The sequence below is a fragment of the Sceloporus occidentalis genome, unplaced genomic scaffold (genome assembly GCF_023333645.1).
Source record: "Sceloporus occidentalis isolate IW3139 unplaced genomic scaffold, rSceOcc1.0.p SCAF_14, whole genome shotgun sequence".
Taxonomy (NCBI): Eukaryota; Metazoa; Chordata; class Lepidosauria; order Squamata; family Phrynosomatidae; genus Sceloporus; species Sceloporus occidentalis.
In genome coordinates this window covers 10,741,570-10,760,818 of record NW_028316994.1, presented here as the reverse complement: position 1 = coordinate 10,760,818, position 19,249 = coordinate 10,741,570, and the positions used below count along the sequence as shown (strand labels likewise).

General features: G+C 36.9%; 1 protein-coding gene across 1 annotated transcript; it reads right to left on the bottom strand.

Annotated features, from left to right (window-relative positions):
• Window positions 1-471: 471 nt before the first annotated feature.
• LOC149303892 (vomeronasal type-2 receptor 26-like) lies at window positions 472-10,748 on the bottom strand. Its single transcript, XM_089480849.1, has 5 exons — window positions 10,458-10,748; window positions 5,306-6,157; window positions 3,539-3,766; window positions 2,411-2,537; window positions 472-1,373 (listed from the first exon to the last, which is right to left on the bottom strand). The coding sequence occupies exons 1-5, from the start codon at window positions 10,746-10,748 to the stop codon at window positions 472-474; spliced, it is 2,400 nt and encodes a 799-aa protein (XP_089336975.1).
• Window positions 10,749-19,249: the final 8,501 nt, after the last annotated feature.

The window sequence follows — 19,249 nt, the reverse complement described above, 5'->3', positions numbered from 1 at the left end:
TCTCCAGAATGAGGTGATAAAGGAGAGAGAAAACAGGGAAGAAAGGAAGACAGGCAGGATACAAAATTTCCCCCCAACTGTACTGTTTTCATTTTTCATGTGATATAATCAAAGTTATCAGAGTAAACACATTCAAATACTAAGAATATCATCAAACTGCTTATACAGTGAACTAAAGAACCTGATCTATGAAGAAAGTATCCAACAGCACTTCCTTGTTTCCATGTCTCCTCCTATAGTTAATATATTTAAATTCTATATGGTTATAATTAGTAGATTCTGAAGGCGATAAACTATTTTCCTCAACATTAATGTGAATGTGGGGGAAAAGAGAAGAAGAAAAAATACATCCACATTCAAAGGATCATAGTCCTAACTCTTTAGCATTCCTTGATAGAGTAATTTTATTTTACAAGCATATATATTAAAGAAGATCATGCATGATGAATAAGATGGAGTTTTGTATGAATATCAATGCTTTTTCTTTACTATCTCTTCTTTTATATTGAGCTCAGGTCTCAACAGAATGATATAGCATTTGGGGAAGAAGATGCAAGCCAGTAAAGCAAAACTAGAGACCAAAATGGAGAAGACTTCTACAGCCACCATATTTATCCCTTTGGTGCTCAGGTAACTTGGGACAAAGGAAACCCAAACACTGCAAAAGACCAACATGCTGAAGGTGATCAGCTTGGCTTCATTGAAACTGTCAGGCAGCTTCCTGGCGAAGAAAGCAACTGTGAAGCTGATGAAAGCCAAGAGCCACATGTAACTCAGGGCAAGGTAGAACATAGTCTCAGAGCCTTCATTGCATTGCAAGATGGTCTCAGCCGGCTGGGAGTGCATGTCAGCCTCTGGAAATGGCGGTGCGGTTATTAACCAAACAGCACTGATCAGAGTTTGAATAACAGAACAGACGAAGATCACTGATGTTGCCAGCTTCTTCCCAATCCATTTCCTCATCTTGTTCCCTGGCTTTGTGGCAATGAAGGCCAGCACCACAGTTATGGTTTTGGCCAACATGCAAGAAATAGCTATAGAAAAGACAACCCCAAAGACTGTTTGCCGGAGAAGGCAAGAAACCTTCCCTGGAGTGCCAAGGAAAAGAAAGGAGCAAAGAAAGCAGAGCAACAGAGAGACAAGCAGAATACAGGTAATGGTCCAGTTGTTGGCTTTGACAATGGGAGTTTCTTGGTACTGAATGAAAGTTTGTATTACTATAATTGTGATTAGTGAAAAGAAGATTGCAAAGGAAGCCAAAACTGCTCCTAGAGGTTCTGTGTAGGACAAATAAATGTCTCTTTTAGGAAGGCATTGGACTTGCTTCTCATTTGGATAGTGATCATCTGGGCACTTTGCACATTCACTTGCATCTGAAATACATGAAAAATCTCTCAATGTTTTCCAAACCACTGCAAATATTCTTCAAATTTCATTTACAAATCAATTTGCTTGAATTAACCAAATTTTGGTCTTTCTTCTATGAGAATATTTGATATATTTGCTATAAATAATTCTTTTTTCTTTCTAAATCAGATATCATTTCATTTGCATGTTTATTTCAATCTATTCCAAACATACGTATTTTAATTACATATTTGAACACAGAAAGGTACTGAAACTAGAATTGGCTACTTCCTTATGCTCTATATCAGTGATGCCCAATGTGGGCAGGGGTCTTGGGGTGGTGGAAAGATACATGGAGAAGTGAGGAAAAGAAAGGTGGCAGGGCAGCCATCAACTAGGAACAACGGAAGAGGTCTCTGACGGTGATGAGGCCATGTGCATTGACATTTGTAACAACAGAACTTAAGCATCACTGGATTTTGGTTTCTGCAGGGGGAGTCCCAGAACTGATCGCTCACAGATTCCGAGGACCAACTATATCTCACTGATCACAAATTCCACTGACTCAGGTTGAGCCCTATTAGTATCCTCATATTACAAATCTTTTGCATAACACAACAGTGAGGCAATGGCTGCAAACATAAAACTCAAAGGGGATGCATTCACACTATTTTGGCCCAGTTGGAGGGTGCAAAAAGGAGCTGCAAAAAGTGGCTCCTTTTTTGGCAGCACAGCTGTATGGTGCCCCTTCGGTGCTGTGTCATGTTGACGCGGTGGTGGAGATGCCCCATAATGCTGCACACTGTCTGGAGCAGCATGTGGCAACATGGCACCCTAGGTGCGGAGTCAGGACATGTGTCATCAGAATTCTGTGCCCCAAATACAACCTATCTGTTGTTGTTTTCCCCCATATGACTCAAGCCAAAGAACCAGTCTTTCCTAGAATCTTTTTATTTCTGCAGCTTATAAGAAAGAAGTGGTTGTGGTTTAGAATATTCCGCTGTATTAAATTAAATACAGCAGATTAAATACTCCCCATATGACACAATCTTCTTTTTCTTACCAATGTGGTCTGAAATCCTCCCATCAGCACATTGAACACAGTCGTAGCAACAGACATAATTCCCCGGCTGAACAAGCCTGCTGTATCCTGGCTGGCAGTTCTCAACACATCTGGAACATGGCTGCATCTAATGTGAAGCACAAAGATGAGAATTCAGAATGGTGAAAATTTCACTCTTCCTATCTGAGATCATGTGGTTCACTATCTTTCCATTTCTTTAGAGATGGAGAAGAAACTTTAGATTTTTTTATGTAATCACATGAGTCTTTTAAACCATGATTTAATTGAGAAGGAAGTGGCGACGGCGACACTGATAGCACAATGCCATTTCCCTCCTTTAGCTGCCCCATCCCCAGCTGTTCCTTCTCTTTCAAGGGGAAAATCCCGTGAATGGGCTTCCAATTGCGTGATGCCATGGGTGTGAAAAGCCATTCCCGGGGCATTTGTGCAATTCGCACTCACATGATGCTATTGTCCCCTCTTCCCCCCTTGCTATTTTATTAAAAATAACCCTTTGGTTTTCACACAAATCCACAGCCCCGAAGCCTTAAAGTAGTGTTGTTTTTTTAAAAATTAAAAATTAAAACATTAAGTCAGAGCTACAGAGCTGCAGAACTACACAACAAAAGTCGAAAAGCTCAAAAAAACCCAAAGGCATGATGGGAAGTGAGGGAGGGAGGAGGGAAGGGAAGAGAGTGCAATGGGGGCAGCAGCCCTAAGATAATGAATGTGAAGATGGCTGCCCTCAAAGCGCTAAGTTACCATTTCAATTTTTTACTGTGAGAAACAGGCTGGTGTGATAAAGCCCTTGGTTAGATAATGATTCTTTGGACCGGCGCATGCCAAAATGGCCCCTGGGGGCGGGGTTAGTGTATCCAGCATGAGGACACTGCACCCTGACTCCGCCCACAGGACAGCACTTTCTGCTGGTCTGTATAGGGTCAGGGGTATCTTACAAAAATACCTTCTAACTCAAAGATGCTATGATTTTAGGATGCAAACTCTTTGGAATGACTATTAATCCGCATGTGCCAAAGGTAACCTTTGAGTGTCAAAAGTGATCTCTTGTTTTTCTCTAGTTTTCATTTGCAAAGAATCTCTTTTCCAGACAAATAAAGGCAAATCTACCTTCTCAAACTTGTGATTCCACACAACAGCACTGCCATTCATGCTGAACCTTTTGGCTACAGAAGCCTGGGGATTAATTCCTCCAACTCGGACTTTTTGGAAAGATTGATTAGAGAAAGTGACCAAGTTGATGACATCAAATCCAGAGGCTAGATCCATGTTCTCATCGAAAAAGACTTCTTCCCCAGCACTATTGTTAAAATGGATGTATCTCAGAAATGAGCGTAGCTAAATTGGAGCAGGAAAAAAAAGATTATTATGTGGTTTAGCCAAATTAAAACTGCTTCAGGTCACTTTGGAGATATGCTATTTAAATGATGTATGTGTCCTAAGAGCCTGAAAGCTATGCCAAACCCAGGCTCCAGGCCTGAGGACTGGAGCACAGCTTTGGTGCATCTTCTGGCCTTCTGTGATGCATGTGTCATTTAAACAGCATACCTCCAAAGTAACCCAAAGCAGCTTTATTTTGGCCTGTCTTTTTGGGCCCTTCGTGGGAGTAGGGATTTGCTTTCTAACTAGGTATCTATTATCTATTTGTCATACTGCCTGTGTTCTAGTTCCAGATTCTTCATTTCTTATCACACAAAGGAAAAGAAATGCAGCTGAAACCATTTAGTTATAATGGTATAGAAAAACTAAAACTGATTAAATACAATTTCCTTTTAAAACAGAGGAGTAAATTATGAAATAGTAAAAATAGAATGACAGAGGGGAAAGAAGAACAACTTCTGCCATGAAATGATTCTTCTGCTGCAGGGATTTAGTTGCACAAACTCTTTCTGAACGTAGGCTAATCCAATGAGTGCAGAGAGGTAGCCTGCCTGGGTTCCCATGGAATGGAAATTCACAGCCTTGGAGCAACCAGCAAGAAGACTCTCACCACATCACCGCACTACACTCTTATATAGTGCTGCAATTCCACTTTTACTGCTCTGACTACCTGCTGTTGCATTTCAGGTTCGTATTTCAGTGAACCTAAATGTCCCTCCTTAAACTGCAAATCCCAGAAAGCAACAGGACACAGCCACAGTAGTGAAAAGTGGGATAACAGTGCTATAATAGTGTAGTGCTGTAGTCTAGGCTGTCATCTTTGGCTGTCGCCCAATGGTCCTGTGATAGTGGTTGGACTGAAAAAAAGCCTTCCTCAAACATCTAAAATTCAGCCTGGGTCTAATGAGAAGAGTATGTTTTTTTAATTTTCAAACCCAAGCTTCATAGGTCCTGGCAAGTACTATGAATTCTACATGGAGATATTTAGGAGAGGATCCTGAAAAGAGCTTTTATAAGAATTTGAAATATTAAACAAATTCTCCTTCCTTCCCCTCTTCATACACAATCCCTGGGCAGGGTGTCTGGCATATCAGTTTAAAACTTGGTGGGTGGGTGGGTGTGCATGCAAACAAAAGCACACATGATGAAAACGACAACCAGTGCGTACTGTGACTAGGAGACTGGCATGTGAATCCCAGTCCAGTCATGGAAACCAGTGGGGGACCTTGGGCAAGCCACAATCTCTCAGCATCATAGCAAAGCATAGGCAACCCCATCCCAAGTACAAATCATGTCAAGAAAACCCTATGATACATTTGCTTTAGAGTTTCCATATGTTGAAAATGAACTGAAGGCTATCACAACAACAATAATTAAAATGATAGAATTATAAATAGTTATTGTGGGAGGTGTTTTTTGTCTCTCTGCTTAAGTGACTCACCTTAGCGGACAGGTAATGAGAAATTTATCTAAGTAGTCATTTTTCCCTGGACATACCTGCCAGGGCTGAATATTCAGAAGTCTCCAACTGTGCCCAGTATCCATTGCTTTCCATTTGGTGCTCAATGAATTGACAGCATGAAGAGCATGGGCTACAGCATAGACAGCATTGTAAACACTGTAGCTCTGACCAGTCATCCCCATTTCAAACACAGATCCAGGAAGGTTTCCAATTTTCTCTTTCTCAGTGCAATTGTTTGCATCTGGGTAATTCAGGTTATACAGTGGGAGAGAACAAATAAAAGCACTGCACCAAAACAAGTTTAGGAGATAAATCCTGGACTTAATTGGATTTAGGTCCTGCAGAAACTCCTGAAATCCTGGCACCACATTGGTGTGGAGGGCAAAGGACAAGCTGCCATTGAAGGATCTTTCGGTAAAGTTACTATCAGAGAAAACACTTGTGACATCCCACTGAGCAGTTGTGATCCAAACTCTCTCCATAGGTTGCTTCTGAACAAATTCAAGGCTTTCTAGAATCATCCGTAAACCCTCCATAGATTGAGAGTCCCCATAAACCAAAATCACATTAATGTTCTTTGAGTAAAGAGTAGAGAATATGGCATTTAGGCTTTTCTCAAGGAATGATATATTGTCATGTATCACTGTGGGAATGGATAGTGTCAAAGCAATGCAAATATCCTTCTGGACAAGACTTGTACTGAGGATTCGATGAAATCTCTCTCCACTTTCATCCTCTGGAATGAGGAGACCAATCCAATTCCATCCAAAATATTCAAACAGTTGAGTAATCCCAAAATACTGAAAGATTTCATCTGGCACCATCCGGAGAAGAGAGGGAAATTGAATTTTATCTCTGAAGATGGGGTCAAAAGACCCATAGCTCAGCTAGAAGTGGAGAGGAAACACATATAAAAAATAAATAAAAGGAAATGCAGTTCTTCCTTTATTTAGGGAAACATGACCCTTTTAGATTCAGGAACAGAGACATAAATAGTAGATAAGTTCATTTAAGAGCCCGCTGATTCAAGTCCTTCACCCAGTTGATCATATATTCTTTAATAACTTCGTCCTCTAATTCAAATTTCAGAATCAAGTCATAAAATTTAGATATCCTTTTTGTTTTTAAGTCATCTTTAACCATTCTTTCTAATTCTGGGATGGCAGGAGCGATACCTAACGCCTTTTGATCCTGTTTAAATCTTTCATTCAATTGCCTATATGAGAACCAATTAAATACGAAACCATCTTCAACGATCTCCTCCTGTGATTTAGGTTTCTGGTTACCCTGAACCAGTTTAATTATATCACTATATCTTATCCATCTACTTTCGCTATATACCTCTCTCTTTAGAAACGCTTCTCCTGGGGAAGCCCACAGAGGAACCTTTGGACACCATTTTTGTTTATATTTCAGCCAAACCCGCATCAGGGTTTTCCAGATAAAATGATCATTAAATTCCCTGTCCAATTTAACTTTATCATAAAAAAGGTAAGCATGCAGTCCGAACTTCAACCCTGCACTTTCCACAGCCAAATTTCTCTTATCATCCAGCCTAAACCAATCGGATAACCAATCCAATACATTTGCATAGAAATACCATTGTAAATTGGGCAGGCTCAATCCACCATTATCAGTCCTATCCTGCTTAATTTTGAGCTTTATTCTGGGTTTTTTGTCCTGCCAAATGAATTTCATGATATCTTTATTCCACTCTTTGAAAATCGTGTCTTTCATAATGATAGGGATGTTCTGAAATAAGAACATTAATTTAGGGAGTACCACCATTAGGCACTTGAAACGTTCAAGGTATGAACACGCCCCAGAAGAGGAAAAAGGTGTATCATTATCTACAAAAACTAAATTTGGACATGTGTTGTCTTCAAGAGACAAGGCTAAGGGATAGAGATGTTAAACATCTTAGATGTGCTAAATTGGGTCAGGAATTTGTTGCAGCTACAAAGTTTAAAAAGAGGGGTGTTGTAATTTATGTTAAACCTAAATATGGTGTAAGATTTATTCATAGTGACCCGGAAGCATATTACCTTTTGGTGGAGTTGGAGTACAATGCACAAAAAATCCTGTTGGTAGGAGTTTATGGCCCCCTTGATAATAAAGGCAAATTTTATAGAAATCTTAAAGAAAGAATAATTTCGTTAAACTATGAGACAGTGATTGTGATGGGGGATTGGAATGGGGTCGTCGAACCCAATTTAGATAGAGCTTCTGTTAAAATTCCAAAAAAAATTCAAGGGAGACTTCCCCAAGATTTTTTTGACTTGATTGAGTTGGCAGTTCTTCAAGATCCCTGGCGTGTGAAATATGGCAATGCCAAAGACTATACCTTTTATTCCAACAGTCATAAATCTTGGTCCAGGCTGGATATGTTTTGGATTTTGGCTCATTTGGCTACGAAAATTAAAAAAGTTAAAATTTGCCCCAAAGTGTGGTCAGACCATAACCCTGTAATCCTAGAATTAGAATTTGGCCACAGAGACTATAATTGGAGATTGAACTTAAATATTTTGAAGGGTGAAAAAATAGAATAGAGTTGGGGAAGCAAATTTTGCATTACTTTAAGGAAAATAGTCATAAAGAGGGCCCAATGCATATTGTGTGGGAGGTGTCCAAAGCCGTGATGAGGGGATATTTGATCCAAAAATATAGTGAATGGAAAAAGAAAAAGAAAGAGAAATTGAATAATTTGTTTAAAGATTTAGAAAAATGGGGAAACGTTTTGAAAAGGGATATAAAAACCGTAGAAGCTGTAACTGAAATTAAATATTTACAAAAACAAATTTCAATATTGACAGTGGAAGAAATGGATAATAAATTGAAATATATGAAACATAGATACTTTGAGGGGGCAAATAAGCCTGGGAAACTCCTGGCATACATGTTGAAAAAAGAAAGAAAGAAGAGGACAATAATGACCATAAAAGAAGGAGATAGAATTATTATGGATAAGAATCAAATTAAGAAAGTATTTTTTAGATACTTTTTGGAATTGTTTTCAGAGACCGGGGAAAAGAAGAGTTTGATTGAGGGATATTTAGAGACACAGGAAATTAAAAAAATTGACACAAGAACAGAAACAAACATTGAATGCACCCATTACTATTCAAGAAGTAGTTGACGCGATTCATAGATCCAAGAAAGGAAAATCGCCTGGACTGGGTGGCTTTACTAATGAATACTATAAATTGTTTGAAAAGGAATTAGGTCCCCCATTGATGGAAACAATGAACGAGATTTTGACCATTAAATCACCGCAGACTTGGACTCAGGCTAACGTTATCTTAATACCTAAAGAGGAGAAAGAACTACTGGAACCAAAAAATTATAGACCGATTTCGCTTTTGAATTCGGACTATAAATTATTGGCATCTATATTGGCAGAAAGATTAAAAAAAATATTGGTTAATTGGATACACTTGGATCAAAATGGTTTTCTTCCCAAGAGGAGAATTAGAGATAATATTAGAAATTTATTAAATTTAATCGAAATTCATGGAAAAAATGTTAATAAAAAATTGGCAATGATATTCTTGGATGCGGAGAAGGACTTATATAAGATAACGTTAGGTGGGAGTTCATGTTTGCGGTGCTGAAAAGAATGGAGGTAGGAGATAACTTTTTAAATTGGATTATGACATTATATCACAATCAAGAAGCGTGTGTTTCAATCAATGGGGAAAGAACAAAATTGTTCAAAATTACAAAAGGAGTTAGACAAGGCTGCCCTCTTACCCCCCTATTATTTATAATAACACTTGAGGTTATATTGAACAAAATTAGGAGGGACACCTCAATAGAAGGTGTCAGGGTTAAAAATCAAAATTACAAAGTACGTCGATGATGTTGCTCTTACTACAGTGGACCCTTGTTATACGCTGGGGTTTGGTTCCAAGATTCCCCGTGTATAACAAAATCCGTGTATGCTCAAGTCCCATTAAATATAATGACATAGCAAAATGGTGTCCCTTATAAAAACTGGAAAATCAAGGTAAATTTACGCTTTTTTGGAACATTTTCAAACCGTGTGTGCTTGAATCCGTGTATAAAAAATCCGTGTATAAGAAGGGCCAACTGTATTACCAATATTCTTGACTGTAGTGATCATTTGATGAAGATCTTAAAGGACTATGGTAAAGTATCGGGGTACAGAATTCATCAAACAAAAACAATGATGTTGACCATGAACATCGCAGATAAAGATATTGCTAAAGTGGTGGAGAAAACAGGTTTTCAAAGAAAGAAACAGGTAAGGTATTTGGGTATAAGTTTATCAACAAAAAATACAGAACTATGTCAAAATAATTATACCAAGGTGTGGAAGGAAATTAAATTAGACTTAAAGAGGTGGCACCACCTACAAATTTCCTGGCTAGGAAGAATAGCAGCTATAAAATTTAAGCCACTTTGACCACACTCTAAAGCACATTTCTGCACATTCAAAAATACAAGCTTTTTACCATAGTCATTCATCGAAAGTACACAGTTTTGTAACACTGTTATGCTGCCCTAAAGTTGGAAATATCTAGAATTCAGCATATGGCTTCTTTTCAGGAGTGTATGGGGTTCTGCAAGGTACAAAATGGACAAGGTCCCCTCCCCAAATGAATTAAAATGTACTTTTCTCCCATCCCTTGTGTTGGCAGAAGCATGCATCACATGAATATGTGGAGTACCTTCTGGATTGTGAGGCTTAGCCTCTCTATCTGTTTGCTTAGTTAAGAGATCCTGGCTTTTATCCCTCTTTTGACCCAGACATTTTCCCCATCATCCATCCTACTACAGTTAGAAATAATGTTTTCCAAATCTTTTCCAAAATCAGGATGGAATTGGGCAGGGTGGTGCAGGTCTTTTTCAACATGGAATCATTGCACTGAGTTTCACAGGGAGAGGTTTCAATGAAGGCATGCAAAGATGTATCTTACATTTACTCTGCTAGAGCATACAACTCAGATGCCAGGCTGAAACAGAAATCAAGGCAATGAAAAGGCACTGTGGAGCATTTACTAAAACAAATTCACATGAATGGCAAAGTCACAACTGAACTGTTAACTGAGTAGACACACAGTACTGACAAGACCATTTAAAATGTACAAATTTGGAGAAGGATATAGCAGTAGAGGCAATGGAAGAAAAAATCTGTACTAAGGGAAGGAGTATGACCATACATACCTGTGGAAGTTTATAGATATTTAAGATATTGGCAATCTGGAGGGACGTTTGAGAGGTGTGACCACCGATGATGGCTATGAGATTCTTTTCCCAGGTGCATTTGTAATTGGGAACATCCATTCGTCCCATTGAGAGGAAACCCAATGTGGCCAAACTGGCTTTCAGTGAACTAAATGCATTATTCCAGATTGCTGTTTGCAGTGTGATGTTGGGCAGCAACTTGTCATTCATGTTGATCTCATGAATGGCAAAAACAAAGGCTAAGACAAGCTGGTAGTTCTTAGTCAACATCCTGCATTCAGAATTAATTTTACAAGTTTATATCAAAGGTAGAAATGCACTTTATTTACTCATTATACCAGGGGAAACCTTGAGAATAAAATAGGAAGGATATAAGAGTAGCCAATGGACTTGTGATATCCTCTTTCAGAGGTTTCATCCATCAATTGTATCGTGATGCAGAGGCATACATTTAGACTACAACTAGAATTAAAGAATTTAAAGACAGTGGTGTGGTTTGGTACCAACATGATTTCAATTCTTACTATTTCTTTTGAAAGAAACATGGTTCCTAGTCTCTCTGCCACTTCAGTACTTCAAGAATATAGCTGTGTATGGAGGAATCATTTCTGATTAGTATTCTTTGAGCACCTGGGAGAAATTAATCTGCTGCAAATATACCAGTAAAAATCAATCTATTTTCATTGATTTCCCTCAGCCCATGAACATTTGAAAATTTTGATTCTTTTTTTTTTAAAAAATTAAAACAACCCATTTTAACCAAATATTCACTATGTCTATATAAATACACTTAGGTTGTGTATACAATATCGTAATTTGAAGATAGAATTTTAATTTTGCTAGTTATATGAGAATTATGATTTAACGTTAGTCCAGAAAAGCCTAAGGAGTATAAACTGAAATGAGAGAGACACCAACTTTAGGTACACCACTGATCCATCTGCGTTGACACTAAAAGAATTTAAACCAGACCCGCTTAAATCATATTAAACTGAGTCAAAGCCACACTTCTAGCATCTTCTTCTTGCTTACCAAACTCCATAGGATGTTCCCGGTGTTTCCCTAAAGTCGTTTAATAACATTTCTGCTAATGTAATGGACGCAAATTCCCCAATGAAAAGATCTCCTTTGGAACGAAGAGGATTTTGATGAATTTGGCGTTGCCCGCTGCACATGGAGCCCAAACGTTTGTTCAAAATATCAGTCAAGAGAAAGATGAGGAATAATGAAACCTCTGAAAGTGCCATTACAGTTTGTGCTCATTCCCAATGATGCACAAGCATCCATACCTGCATCTCTTGCTCTGTTTTCATGTAATACCCAGCTATAAACAACCACATCCAACCAAGCAGCAGCTTTTGCTGATCCAAAGACTCCACATTAAGCACTGGCAGTAAGTGATGTGTAAGTGATGAGCTGTCCAAGCTTCATTGTTAGCCTCAAGCAGATGTTCCTTTCAAAGGATCCTTTATATATGACCATTTAAAGAAATCCAGATTATTTGGCTCTGAATTCGCCAAGCTCTTGTTGGTGTTGCAGTTCTACAGGCAGCCAGAATCACAAGTTTGGAAATTATAGGTTAGATAATCATCATTCTCAAATCTTTTGAGTTCATGCAGCACTGGAGAAAACATGTTCGATACCATCTGTGCTTGAAGGAGTAGTAAATATCACATTATACATTAGGGAATCCTAGTGTATGATGAGTGATCTGACATTCTGAGCAGAAAGAAGGAAAAATGTGTTGGAAAGGATCACCAAGACAGCATAGATTCACTATACCCTTCACACTCTCAGAAATTAAAACAATTTATCAGAATGTCAGTGTGCCATAACTCTATTAACAAGGGCATCCCTAATATTGGTATCAACCTGTGTTGGTTGATAAGTGGTACTGGGTGAGTGCAAGGCAGCCAATGCCCACCTAGGGCTGTTGGGAGTCCTGATGGCCAAGCAAGTGCAGGGTATGCAGGCAGTGGTTCCCGAGGACTCAGGCTCTGCTGGCCTGCATTAACATCCTTCATCAGGCCCTGAGGGGCTGCAGCCTCAGCCAGTCCCACCAGGCTATGTGGCTATAGCCTGGGGTCCCATTTCACTTGGATATGGTTACCCCATGATGTAAGAATCCCAGCAGCCACATTTCCAACTCTGGTGGTGGATGGCACCGAGGCCAACTGGGTGATGGACCACTTGGTGTCCTTCCCAGGGAAGGAGATCTCCTGCCCCACAAGGAATCCAGCAGGCCTATCTCTTGGGCCTACTGTATGTGGGGGAGCCACTGGGAAGATGAGTCTAACCTTACTGAAGGCACAGATAAACAGATAGCTGCACACAGAGAGACAAACACTGGGTGGCTCAAAGCATTCACACAATAAGCCCCTAATCGGCTGTGACTGGGTGGTAATGGAGATGGAGAAAACCCTGACGTGTTCATCCCTACCCTGCTGTCCTGGGTCTTAAGTGAGGCATCAGTGGAGGTGGGAGGGGCACACATGTGCCTGCATATACGCTCCTCTTTCCCTGGTTCTTACATTGGCCAAGGTGGAGGGAAGGATGCATGCATGCGTAAGCACACTCACCCTTCCTTCCCCATCCCTGGGCCAAGAGCACCAGGGAAGGAGATATGGGTGTGCACTCCTCTCTCTTTTTCTGCTGCCTTGTCTCCTTTGAGACCATGGCAGCAGATCAGTGCTAGTCACATTCAAACCTAGACCCAGTCACCAGTCACCATCAGCATATATAATGTTCTCTTTTTAATTTATTTAGTTTTTTGAAATTTTACAAAACAAAACAGATTTAACATTCTTTCCATACATATATGTACTTTTGCATCTTATTCATATTTTTTTTTAGAAAAAAAACCCTAAATATCCCCTCAGTGCACCCCTTTCCCCCCAGAGCCATTCCCTTCTTTATACTCCATCCAAAATTTTAACTCCTCCTGTGGAAGTCATTTCCCATCTTCTTTTCTTAATATATTTTCAATAAAAAAATTCCATATTTCATCAAAATCATTTCTTTTCCATAATTCTTTTTTTATTTTCGCTTTGCATGATAATTTGTCATTAATTGCTAACTTCCAATCTTCTTTATACTAGTCCTCCAATTTCACATTTACTTTTTGTTTTCCAATTTCTTGCTATGATTAATCACGGAACAGTAAACAAATTTGTTAGAAGGTTTTTTCCTCTTTCCATTCTACTTCATTGTATATTGATAACAATACTATGTTTGGTTTTCTATCTATCTTTATATTCATAATAATTTCAATCTCTACTATTACTATTTCCCAACATTTTTGTACATATTTACATTGCAACCACGTATGTATATAATATGATCCTACTTCCTGACAGCCTCTCCTCAATATTTTGAATTATCTTTGTTTATATTATGTAATCTTACTGGTGTGAAATACTATTTCCAGATCAATTTATAATAATGTTCCTTAATTCGCACTGATACATTTTTCAAATGTCTTTGTTCACAAATCCTATTCGATTCATTGTCATGAAATTTGCATCCTAGTTCATCTTCCCATATTTCTTTTAAAATAATTTGATTTAATTTTTCCTCGTATTTTCCATTAATATTTTATAAATTTTACTAGTTGTACCTTTCATATTTTCGTCTTAATTTCTTTTCCTTTCTGGATTATTTGTTCAAATTGTGTATATTTTCCTTTTTCTATATTTTTTCTTCCAATTTTTAAACCATTGTTCTACTTGCATAAAATGTAACCAGGACATATTTATTCCCCTAAGTTTTTCTTTTATATTTTCTTTTCCTATTTTTAATTCCATCCAATTTTCTATTTTACCTATTTTCCTTTCCTTTAATTCTTTATCTAATAAATATTTTAAATTTTGGGGGAAAGATATTTCCATTATTATTGGTGTTATCATGAGATCATTAATCCTTTTTTATATTTATTCCATATTTCTAATATATTGTTCATAAATGGGTTTTCAATGTCTTTAATTTCTTTCCTACTAAATTCTTTTTTTAAATTTTCTCTATTTTCCCAATTTCTAACCAATCCAAATCTGGTACATCCAACATACCTTCTATTACATATCTTAAGTGGTTGGCGTCATAACATCCTTTTATATTAGAGAGGCCTAACCCTCCCTTTTTCTGAGACTTGTACCAAAATTATTTATTTAATCTACTTCTTTTTCCTCCATTACAATATTCATTTAGTTGCCATTTACTTAATTCTACCTCTGATATTTATAGTGGTATCATTCTGAATAAAAAATTTAATTTTGGTAAAATTTTCATTTTGACTAATGCTATTCTTCCAAACCATGATCATTGAATTTTCTTATATTCTACTAATTTGTTTTCAACTTCTTTCCGTAGTACTATAAAAATTTTCCCTTCCATTTCTTTTAAATCTTTTGTTATATTAATTCCTAAATATTTTATATATTACTTTTTATTCTAATCCCTAACTCTTTTTTGTTTCATAAACTCCAATCCTTCTTTTTTTGTATAATTAAATAACATCATTTCTGATTTATTCCAATTAATTCGAAGTCCTGTTATCTCTCCAAATGGATTCAAATGTTCTTTAATTTTTCCTATTTTGTCCTTTAAATCTTTAATAGTTAATAACGTGTCGTAAGCAAATAAACTGATTTTATGTTTATTTTCCAATCCTTTTGCTTCCAAACATCTATCTTTCCTTATAACATTTGCTAACATTTCTATAACCATTGCGAATAATATTGGTGAATACGGGCATCCTTGTCTTGTACCGCTCGTTACTTTTATTTCCCTTGTAATTCCATCATTGACTGTTACTTTAATTGAATTATTACAATATAATTGGTCTATTAAGCCCTTTATTTTTCCCCCATTACGAATTTTTCATAATTATTTTTAATGTTGGCCATGCCACACAGTCAAATGCTTTAACTATATCTAATGCCAAGATCCCTGCTTTTGATTTTATTGTCCCCATCACATGTATTTGACTCAAAACTCTACCTACTAAATTAGACATCTGTCTTCCTTTCACAAATCCTCATTGATCTTTCCCTATATATTTATACATACATTTATTCATTCTATTTGCTATTATTCCTGTTAATATCTTTGCATCCTGATTTATTAATGATACAGGTCTATATGACCCTGGGTCTGTTAAATCTTTTTCTATTTTTGGTATTAATATTACCAATGATTGCTTTCATGATGCCGGGATTTTTTCTCCATTTATTATTCCATTATATAACTCTAACTATTTTGGAACTGTTATTTTTTTCAAACACCTTATAATATTCAGGTCCTAAACCATCCAATCCTAGAGTTTTCCCATTTTTTACTTTCTTAATTACTTGTATTATCTCTTCCTTTTCAATGGGTTTTTCCAGTAATTCATTATCTTCTTCCTTTAATATTTGTCCCCAATTTTCTTCTACATATTTTTCTATTTTTCTAATGGGTTTTTACCTGCTTGATATAAATGTTTATAAAATTCATCAAATTTTTTTATTTTTTCTTTCATCAATCTACACATTTTCTCAGCTTTATCCTTCACTATATTTATCATACTTTCCATTTTCTTTTTCTGTGTGGACCTGGCCAGCATTTTTGAGTTTTTATTACTATATTCGAAATATTTCCTTCTTAAATAAATCAAATTTTCTTGTACTTTATTTCTATCTTTGGCAATTCCTCCCTTTTTGCCCTTAATTTCATATAAATCTGCTTATTTTTATTAACTATATATTTATTCTCCAATTGTTCTATATCTGTTTCTAATTTCTTTTTCTTTCTTCTTGTCTTTTTCAAGGGTTGTGTCATTCTTTTATACATATTCCTCTAGTTACTGCCTTCATCATATCCCATAGCAAACCTTTTGTCACATCTTTATTATTTATATCCCATATTTCTTGCCATTCCTTTCCAATGCTATCTACTATATCTTTATAATTCATTATCTTGGTATTTAACCTCCACCTCTTTATCTGTTCATAATCTTTCTTAATAATAATTTCTGCACTCACCAAAGCATGGTCACTTATTTTTATACTTGATACTTCAGTATCTAAAACTTTATTTATCATATTTTTGAAACAAAAATGGAATCTATTCTAGTATATGTTTTATGTACAGCAGAATAATATGTATATTTCTTTTCATCTCCTTTTACTAATCTTCAGACAACTTTTAATTCCCTTTTTTCATTATTTTGTTCAAGTTTGTTATATTTCTATGTTTATCATTTACTGAGGGATTAGACTTGTCTTTAATCTTATCTGTTTGCATGTTAAAGTCTCCTGCTATGATCACATATTGTTTTTGTATTTTTTCCAATTTCTTTAACGCTCTCTCATAAAACTCTTCTTGTTTTTCATTTGGTGCATATACATTCACAAATACATAATTATCCTCACCTAATTCTCCCTGTATTATTATATATCTTCCTTCGTCATTTTAATTACCTTATTTATTAAAAAAATTACATTTTTTTTGCAGTTATTATTGCTACACCCTTTAATTTAGAACGTCCAAATGCTTTCTCGTAATTCTTTGCCCAGTTCAGTTTCAGTTCACTTTCCCCCTCTTTCTGTTGGTGCGTCTCTTGAATAAGGATAAATTCTGCTGCGTCCCTTTGTAATAAAGCTTCAAAACACAATAGTACATGGTTTCATCGACATCATACACGTTTTCGTTTGCAAGCAGTAGTCATTATATATTTCTAATTTGGCTTCATCAAATTTTAATTTTTCTGGATTCTTCTCATCGTATTCATCAGTCCTTCCTTTTGTTGTAATTCGTTATTCTTACGATTACATCTCATGGTGTTATCTTGTTCATCCCTGGTCTGATGCGGTGTACCCTTTCCAAATCTGATTCAGTCCAATTCAGAGATGAGGAGATTTTTTGTAGCAATTTCAAAATTTCTGTTTCAAATCATATTTTCTGTCTCTTTTCCCAAACTCTGGTATATTTTTGATAACAAAATTTGTTCTTCTTTGATAATCCTGTAGATATATGAGTCTTTTATCTATTTCCGAAAGCTTCTCTCTATTCGTTTCCATCTCTCTTTGGTGTCTTCCTTGTGTGACTTTGCGTTCCTTACTGTCTAATTTTAATGCTTGCACATCTTCTTGTATTTGTTTTATACAACTTTGTATTTCCATAAATTTTTCATCTGAATTTGTCCTTTCACGTTGCATTTGTAATTGGAATTGCTTTGTCACAGTCTCTCTTTCATTCTGAATTGCTGTCAAAAACCTTGCTTTTCCGCTTCTCTTGCTTGGACTATTTCATTTTTTTGTCTTTCCAGAAGATGGTTCATCTCCTTAAATCTCATATCATTTTCCTGTTTCATAATTTGTGTGAGTTTATTCATCATTTTTTCACAGTCCATCATTCTTGCTTTTACTCCTGTTCCTGAATCTGCACCTCCTTGTTCTTTTTTTTCCTCACCCTTTTCTTCTCCTTGATTCACTGGGAGTGTATTTGAAGGAGTAGCCATTTTTAGGGGAACTTCTTAACATTTCTGTTTGTTCAGTTTGTTCTAATCTAGACAGTCTTCCAAAAGCTCTGTCTGAATGGTTATCTTTCTCAGTCTGTCTTACACCTCTCTTCCAAAGTTTCCCCCCTAATATATTTGACTTTTTTGACATTTATTTCACATTTATTCCGTCTTCTCCACCTCCCAGTTTCCTCCTTCTCCCTCTCTGTCTTAACTAAGGCAGCTAACAGCTAGCAGGGGGTTCCCCCCCCCCCCTTTTAAACAATTAACAGTGAACAGTCCTCTTTTCTCTTCTCATTCAAGCTACTGTCCATTTATAATTTATGGGTTAATTACACCCGATTTAAGGCAGTTACAAGGCTGAAGTTCTTATCCCAAAATTCTTTTTAATAGCCTATAGCTGCCTCGTTTGTCTTTTTAATGGTGGATAGGATTCCTCTATGATTTTCAGTCCCACACAAAAACGAAACTAAAATGTTCTGACTCCTCTTGAGATAATAATAGTTGATGGTTTTTACCTTCTTGTGTTCTTGTATCTTCTTGTTATGGATCCACCTCAGAAAATCAACATTTCTTTCTTTGGCTGCGTTTATTTTACTGCAATTATCCATTTCCGAGCATTGGGAAGATTCAGGCAGACCTACCCAGCCATTGCTCAGGCCCTGCCCCAGCATATATGATATTCTCACCCCTCTCCAGAAGGAATCATTTCCTTAAGATATGTCATGCATATACCATACATGTTTGCTGCTGTTGTTCTCGGCCTTCAGGTCGATTCTGACTTATGGCAACCCAAAGGTGAACCTTTCAGAGGGTTTTCATTGCAAGTTTGTTCAGGGGGGGTTGTCACTGCTATCCTCTGAGGCTGAGAAAATGTGACTTGCCCAAGGTCACACTGTGGATTTCTCGAGTTGAGGCAGGATTCAAACTCTGTTACCTCAGTGTCTTATACCAGTGCTCAAACTGCTACACCACTTTGGCCCTCCATAATACAATACAAGACAGTATATTATATCATAGAAAGACAAGAGCATTTATAAAATGTTCAAAACATCACAGAAATCTATTTGCCCTGTGCTATTTGCTTTAATGGGAAGAACAAAGATGTCTGCCACACGCCATATTTGAATAGTGGATTGAGATTTAGCATATATAAACATGAAATGTCAGTCCAGTGGAAAGAGAGAAGAGAGAGAGAAAGAGTGAACCGAGTTTTGCTGGGGAGTCTTAAGTCTGATCATGGACTTAAGCTCAATGGCAAAGAGGAAAAGCCAAC

Coding starts and splice junctions, on each gene's coding strand:
- LOC149303892 (XM_089480849.1), bottom strand. CDS start 10,748: ATGTTGACTAAGAACTACCAGCTTGTCTTAGCCTTTGTTTTTGCCATT. Junction 2,538..3,538: donor GGAATCACAAGTTTGAGAAG/GTAGATTTGCCT, acceptor GCTTCACATTAG/ATGCAGCCATGTTCCAGATG. Junction 1,374..2,410: donor GAGGATTTCAGACCACATTG/GTAAGAAAAAGA, acceptor CATGTATTTCAG/ATGCAAGTGAATGTGCAAAG.